The sequence below is a fragment of the Pagrus major genome, chromosome 11 (assembly GCF_040436345.1).
Source record: "Pagrus major chromosome 11, Pma_NU_1.0".
In the NCBI taxonomy this organism is placed as follows: domain Eukaryota; kingdom Metazoa; phylum Chordata; class Actinopteri; order Spariformes; family Sparidae; genus Pagrus; species Pagrus major.
In genome coordinates this window covers 15,728,313-15,736,817 of record NC_133225.1, presented here as the reverse complement: position 1 = coordinate 15,736,817, position 8,505 = coordinate 15,728,313, and the positions used below count along the sequence as shown (strand labels likewise).

The window sequence follows — 8,505 nt, the reverse complement described above, 5'->3', positions numbered from 1 at the left end:
CATTATGTACTGCCATTAAAAACTTCTTGTGTTTGATACCACAATCTGCTCTCCAGACGCTCTGTCAGCTTGGTCTGTCTATGCTCACAAACAAACCAAAAATTAACACATCGATGGGTGAAAATGCTGCAACATTTTGGAAATGAGTAACGAAAGCTCGTGATGAGCTGTTCCTGTCAACACTGCACACATGAATCAAAAACCCAACACTAAACACTCAAATAAGTTAATTAAAAAAAAGTAAATATGAGTTTAACAAAATTCATAAATGTCACAATACAACATATTGTCATCCAGATGTTTATAAAGTTAATATGTAAGACTGAATTTAATAAACAAAGTCAGGACAAAGTATGATCACTTATTGTTTTGGCTCTCCTATAAAGTCAAATGTCACTTCCACCTCTCTCACCCCTCCATATGTCAATCAATATTACTGTATTTATTGTATTCTGGTATCCCATAATGCAATTTATAAACATGAAGCACTCACAGTCTGTCTAACTGCAGCTGACTTATTAAGCAATGTTTTTTTCACAAAAGACAGGCAGAAAGGCGGAAGCATAAGAAGGCTCCATCTTCACCCGCCTCCTCTTCTAGTCTGTAAAAGAGAAATAAAAACAGATGGGTTTATCACAAATGTATCCTCATGCTAACACAGACACTAATGATGCCATAATAAATAAGTGCAAGAATATATGCAGACAACATGAGAAATATACAGCATATTATTTCAGTGTGTGTATTTCACTATGGCACATAGCTCCATGCACCTAAAATAAGAAATACACCTAATATGATTTCACTTAGCATAAATTAAGATCAAAATGTGATTTTAAAAATAAAATCAGTTTTTCTCAAAATAATTCTCCCACAAGCTTTAATAGTATTGCTTACAGTACCATATTACTGTTACTTTGCTGTTTTTGTTCTACTAATTAAACCACTGCTTTCTCTTTGCTTGAGATGGTATTGCAATATTAGTTCAAGTGCAACACTAGTTGTTATTACTGTGTGTGCTATTGTCTATAATTATGTGTTCTTTTTTGGTCTCATCTTGAATAGTTTCTTTTTATTCTATTCTTATTTATCCATTTAATTATGTATTCTCTTAAAGTTTCCCTCTTTTCTCTTCTTTTCCTGCTGCAACACCTGAATTTCCTCTCTGGTGGATCAATAAAGAATTATTTCATAATAAGCCATGTAAAACCACACCTCTGCTATTAAATAGAGAATAGAAAGTCTGTAATTTTCTCATGGATTACAGGTCTGACCAGCTTCAGACGCAGACGGGCTTGTTGCTTCATGTCTCTGAAGGTCAGCCTCCTCCTCACTCCTTCCAGCCAATCCAAACTCTATACAGCTGAGTCGTCGTCATTTGACGCACGCACAAAAGCCCTTATATGGTTAACTCCTCCTCCTCCTTTTTCTTTTTTGTCGTGTTCAACTGTATCCCACAGCCTTGCGCACAGGCCTTCGTGGCATGGCTTCACACACGACAACCCACACAAGGAACTTTTACATTATTTCAAACATGGCTTCAGCTCTTAAAAAAGAGGCTTCAGCAGTCTGAGGTCACCTGGCCACACCTGCGCAACGCCTAAAAGAAGATTATAGATGACAGGGACTTGATGATAGGGACACGAGAATAAGCCAGAGCGTCTGTGAAATTTTAATTAATCGTTACTTAGCGTGTCATTACAGTACAAGAAATCAGTATCAACCAGTCATCAGAACGAAAAAATGTTAAGACGCTCGTGGAAACATTTGAGGATAGAACTGAAAACGAAATCGCGGGCCTTTAACCAGCTCCGATGTCCAAACTGCGCTTCAAATGGCGCAAAGCGCACACACTTTATCAGTCTGCAGTGTACTGACATTTGCATTCATGTCGATCATTAACAGTGTGCTGCTGTTGAGGCCGTTGGACCGTTTCAATACACACACGCTCCTGGAGCGGACAGGTTACAGACACCACACCGAAACAGCTACTATCATCACCAGCTGTTGTTCCTGTGTCTTTGCATTTTATAGTTTTATAGCCGCCAAACACTGCATCCTAACAGCTCATACAACAGGCCAGGAGCTGGGCAACATGGCTGAGACTGTGTCGTTTTGGGGATGACATTATAATCAGAAGAATAAACTTAATAAACAAACTGACCTTAAAAGGACAACACAGTTTCATACCGTTTAGCTTCAAACAGTGTTCTGGGGACCTTATTTTCCTCTGAGAACAGTTTCTTTATTCACTTATGGAAAAAAGAAATATTTCTGAGTTTGTATTATCACCTCATTAATATTGTAAATATTACAATTCTGAGTTGGAATTTTCTTCTCCAAAACTTCATAGTGCCCCTTTAGACCATCTTGCCATGGTGTGAGCACCGGCCTTGACCTTTGTCAAAAAGTTCCCGTGAGTACTCAGCAGCCATTACTACATTTGTAGGCCAACAGGAAAACTGCTTCTATGGTAGTTCCCACTAACAGGTCACTCTCCAGTTCCACATTTTGCCATGGTGACACAGACTCACAAGGGGAAAACATAATCGGGTGGTTGCTGTAGTTGTATGGCACTGCAAAGTCATCATGACTGACAAAATGTTGTCAAGTTGTCAATTATACATGAGCTCACTGATGATTCTGCTTCCTATTACAACAACAAACAAAACTATATGGATTAGGCCTATACTTTCATAAACCACGTGATTTAGGAGCAATGCAGAAGGACATTGCTTTACCACAGTTTCCTGAAGTTTTGCGTTAAGTCCCGGGCGTTCCCATGATCTGACTGTAAAAAGAAGTCCCCATTTACTACACAAGCACACACACACACACACACACACACACACACACACACACACACACACACACACACACACACACACTGATAGAGACAAAAAAGCCACAGAAAGAGCAGAGGAACAGCGTCAGGAAGACTGGCTTTCACTTTCGATACCATTAATGGCGAGCTGATGTGCAGCCTGCACAACACTGTTTTAGACAGTGCAGGTCTTGTCGTGCACGCTGAAGTCAGATTATATTGTAAGACTAGGCTTCATCTGAGTATTGTGACAGCAGGACTACTCACATCGCAAACCTTATTTAAACAGAAATGAAAGCATGAAAGCACAGCCAGGGCCAAACTTTGAAATCGAAATGATTCAAATCATTATTACTCCTCCATCATGACACCACAACCTGTGCTGTTATTACAGGGTATTTGAGTCCCAATGAGTCAACAGGGCGTCAAAAAGCTCTTGTGAACGTTAGTTTGAGACAAAACAAAACAAATGTGTGGTTACCATCTGCGAATACCATCTTTATGTTTGCCGGAGACGGTGAATTATAAGGTTTCACACATAGGCAGACAGTCGTCAGAGGCTACAGAAATTGTGAAAAATCAACTTTGTGTTAACCAACATCAACTGAATCTTTATCATCAAGCCTGCAAGTAGAATCAACGGGCAGCACACAGTGCTCACTATCAGCTCTCTACACAGCAACCCTCATTACACAGCACCTTTCAGATCCCATCACACACACGCACATATAATAAAAAATCAGCTCCCATTAGATAATAAACAAGCGATAAAGGAATGAGCGCAGTAACACCCGCACATGTTTGCGACCAAACGGCTCTGAGCTGTGTGGAGGCAGATGGTTTAATTAATTTCTTTTAACGTTATGTAAACACGCAGTGGTCACTTTATTAGGTTTATTTTATAAAGTTTACTTTTATGATGCCCAACTGTTCACATTTTTGGACCCTGTCATATAGGTAGGCTGTTAGTTCAGTTTGGATTGAAGTCATAGTTAGTGGCGGTATACTGGCTGCTGCGACCTACAATAATAATCTATATAAATCTATTATAAACATAAAGGCTAATTAGATCTATAATTAACTAGGCCGAGGCTAATTAGATTTACACATTTCCGACAATTCGGACAAAAACGGAGCAATATAATTTTCGTAAAGGTATGCAGTATGCAGTAGTGGACTGCAGGCTACATGTGTACCTAATAAAGCGGCCACTAAATGTATTCCTGCTGTGAATACTCCGTGCACCTTCTTCAGCGGCGCCAAAGACGAGTTTCCTTCGTTTTGCGACGCACAATAACGTTTTTCTGACTTCGTTTCATTTCATCCACGTGCGTAGATAGTTTCATATCTGCTTTGCAGCTTCAGGCTGAAAATCAAAAGCAGCATAAAGGCCTAATGGAGCTAGCTCAGTTCAAACGCCCTTATTATCTGTTATACGCAAACGTGCTGTTTTCGTCTCCTGATTTAAACGTACATGCTGCTCTTAATAGCAGACTACTAATAGAGGTGATGCAATGGCCAACCTGGCCACCAACATAGAGTAACAAAAATGTCAATAAAATCTCGGCCACTAGCCTCTTCGTTTTCACTTATTGAGCAACAAATTAATTAATTATTTATTCTATATTCCAATGGTTTTCTCATTTTAAGGCAAATTATATAACTGGTACAGACAATGGAATATAAAAACTAGAGCCTGACTGATATTTCAGTTAGCCGATATTATGAGCTGATATTAGCCTTTTTTCATATATCGGCTTATATGTTGTCCGATATGAATCCGTAATTTAAAAAAAAGATTATACCGCAGAAATAGATGCTTGTGGTAATTCATGATTATTAAATTCCCATTGATGTTTGTTGTTTCCCTGCACTGATGTCATTTTAGAAAATACCGTTTATTGTTAAAACCGTAAGATACACTGCTTGATAGCCACATTTGATGGATAACTGCAAAAAATGTGTGAAGCCGATCTATCGATGTTGGAATTTTTCAGCCCCTATTGGTATCGGCATCGCCCCCAAAAATTGAGTATCGGTCTGTTCTATGGTAAAAACTATTCAGCAGTATAAAATATGTTTTTCTTTTTATTTATTTATTTTAATTTCCATAACCATGGCAACCTCTGGATATTATGATCCTCTTGGGGGTCCTGACTCCCAGGTTGAGAATAAATGCTCTGTGCAGTGCCAACAGAGGCTAATATCGGCAGCTCTATGGGTCTTTAACCCTTATCACATTGGTTTATTAACTCTTTATTAACTGAGTAAGATAAATATGATTTATTCGTGTAATGTCCACAAAAAGGTCAATATGCGTACTACAGCAATTTTGCTGCGTTTAAAGATGCCAGGTGAATTTTCTTGTATTTGGAGATAGAAGTACTCACGTGAGCTCAAATACTCGTCGATGTATTGGACAACGTCCATCTTCCCGTGTTGGAGCGCGAGCTGCCTGGCGGTGTCTCCCGCACCGTTGGGTGCTTGGGGGTCATCGGTGTGTTCAGTCAGCAGCCGGACCACCTCCAGGTGACCCTCCTTGGCAGCCAGGTGCAGCGCCAGGTTTCCTTTCACATCAACGAGGTTCACATTTGCCCCGTGTTCCACCAGCACGCGCACAGAATATATGAATCCATCGCGTGCGGCGTCGTGCGTCACGGTGAGACCGCAGGCCGGGTCAGGTATGTCGGGGTCTGCTCCCGCCACGAGAAGAGCCTCGACCAGAGCGCTGTGCCCCAACATCACCACCTGCTCCCGGACAGGAGGAGGACGGAGACAGACACATGAGTGAGAATGACGACACAGGTGTGACAGGCAGACACATACAGCCTAAGGCTATTAGCCTTGATATCATGCATCTACAGACAATTACCACTTATTGATTGTAATATAATAATGGCTATTTTACAATCTGGCTTAAAGAGAGCAGGGGGTGGTGTAGGTTTTTTCCAACACTGAAACAAAATGAGAGCTGCATATGAAATGCAGTTAGACTAAGATGATTCTGCAGTGGCCATTTTAAGAAAGTATTATTATTATCATTAAAAATATGACTAATAGTAGTAATAATGGGTTAATGTTAACCATACTAACTTAGTATTATTGACTTTTGCCTGTATTTATTGCGCAATCTGTAGAAAAAAGAAAGAAAGAAGGAAAGAAAAATCTAGGCATGTATAAAGCAAGCAGGAACAAGTTGTGTAACTAACACAGGCTCTCATCCGCCATGTCCTCATGATGAGGACCTCACTACCGACATTTTGTCAGGCACACTCCACCAGATCAAATTACCCTTATATGGCTATACTTAGTAGCCTTTCAGGCTAGCATATACCATGCATCACCAGACAGACAATTCATGCTAATAAACTAATGCCCAGTTAACAATCTGTCTTAAAGAGACCGGTCTGTGCATCTTTTTTAACATTAAAACAAAATGAGAGCTGCATATAGTTAGACTAGAATGACTCTGCAGTTTTAAGCAATTATTATAATTGTCATTAAAATTATGATTAGTAGGAGTACTAATGGGTTAGTGTTAATCATACTAACTTAGTGTTATTTACTTTTGCCTAAATAGATGTAAACTGTAGGAAAAGAGAGAAAATATATTTTTGGCCTACATACAGCAAGCAGGAACAAGCCCTCATCCACCATTTCCTTAAGATAGAGGCCTCATGTCAACTCTTTTGTTCCTCCTCTAGTAACCCTCAAATTTAACTTTGCTTTGTTGCATGCCTTTATTTTTTTCCAATAAAACTAAAATGAGACGATTCTTGGGTATATATCTCGATAACTTCTTTCTCAGGATCAAAAAGCAAAATCTTAGCTGGAACTACTTTGATGGATAAAAGATAAACTTATTGCTCCATCAAACAAAGCACATTATTCACATTAATCTATATATGAATGGTAATCTGACTTGAAATAATTAACAGCAAAAATATGAATTTCAGATTGATTTGGATTAGCTTTGCAGCTAATGTAGTGTGTAGTGTATCTGTATCAGACATTTTGCAAAGTCCAAACTCCCCTCTGCCATCTTTCCACAGATACACACACAGTGATTCATTTGAAAACAATGTACATCTATTTTCACTGTTTCATTTAATATAATCATGAACAAAATCGACTGGATATTTCAAGATGAAATATGATTATCTATCCTTTACAGCAGCACAGTCAAATGAGGAAGTCAAACATGTGTCTCCTCAAACTAAATTCTGTTAAAAAAAAAAATTACAACCCACGAAAAGAATATATTAACTAATAAGTTCACTCGACAGTACTACTTTTAAGCTACTTTAAAAGTGGTTTCTACTAACCTGTAGTGCAGTTCTGTTGTATTTATTTAATCCATTAACATCTGCTCCATCTTGCAGCAAAAGCAAAACCTCAGATAGATTTCCCTTGGCAGATGCCTTGCAGAGCCTGTCAACTAACTCATCAGGCATTCTGGTAAAAAAAAAAAAAAACGGATATATAAACAAACAGAAATAAAGGTTTTTGACGGTCTGCGTAGAGATATAAAAATCCAGTACAGTGCCACCCCTGTATACAGTCACCATCCCCCCTTCCTTACATCACACATGGGCTGGACTTACCAAAACCAAAAAAATAAAGGAATGTGTACAGCCACATCTCAACAGACCTGCTAGCAATGTTTTATATTTTCAAGAATATACAACAAAGGTTTTAAGAAGTAAAACAGATTTCCTTTGATTTATTTTTTTGCAATATCTGGATGTTTAGATGAGCTGAGTGTTTTTGATTACCTGTAAATTATATAAATGGTCCTGTTTCACTTCATTTCAACTATTTATGTTATAATGGTTGATAAGGAACTAGTAACTACTTTATAGCCTATGCATAGCCTGATATATGATGTTATGGATTTATTTTACTTTACCATGCTCTGTCCAAGAATTTGCAGATATGCATATTACATAATAATGACAATAATAGGCAATGTTTTTTTACTTTCACAGCTTATATTCTACTTTCTACACACACACACACACACATATATATATATTACATTTTATTGCTATTGATATATTTTGTGCTCAGTCAGTATTCAAACGAGCAATAAATCCCACTAGCTTTATGATCTGTACATTTATTCCCAAATTCAGTCCCCAAACTCAAATGTAAACTACTTGCTGCCACTGAGTGACTGTCACACGCATTTTTTATTCTGTTTGTGACGATTTTAGGTCACAATGATATGGAAACAATGTAAAAAGCTATTATTTGTCCATGTGTTGTTGAAGCACGCACTGTCTTGTGATCAGAGGTTTATCGAGTGATCTGGGGCAGATGCATGTAATGTTATCGATTGCAATAACAGCTATATGCGACTATGTGTGCACAGTAGGAGCAGCACGTGTTTACAACAAGCTTACACATTTTTGCACACAGATGATATAAACTACGCGAGGCTATAATAAGTATTATTATGAGTAATAATATTAAGCGATCGAAGCTTAAATTTACAGGAGTGATAATCGAGTAAAAAACAAACTTACTTTCAATGTGATTAAAACCATAACACGAGCCTTCCGTCGTGTAACCCGTCATTGGATGCCATCCCACCGAGCCGAGCGCTGAAAAAGCAACAGGAAAATAACACCACGACATCAAAAGCAATGAATTAACATAAACTGCTGACATCTACTCAT

The 8,505-nt window shown here is 38.4% G+C and overlaps 1 protein-coding gene across 1 annotated transcript; it reads right to left on the bottom strand.

Moving 5' to 3' along the window:
- Positions 1 to 302: 302 nt before the first annotated feature.
- Positions 303 to 8,384, bottom strand: cdkn2c (cyclin-dependent kinase inhibitor 2C (p18, inhibits CDK4)). The gene is made up of 4 exons (XM_073477170.1): positions 8,353 to 8,384; positions 7,150 to 7,279; positions 5,215 to 5,572; positions 303 to 601 (listed from the first exon to the last, which is right to left on the bottom strand). Exons 2-4 carry the CDS (start codon positions 7,276 to 7,278, stop codon positions 597 to 599), a joined length of 492 nt encoding a protein of 163 aa, XP_073333271.1. The 5' UTR covers position 7,279; positions 8,353 to 8,384; the 3' UTR covers positions 303 to 596.
- Between the last annotated feature and the right edge of the window lie 121 nt (positions 8,385 to 8,505).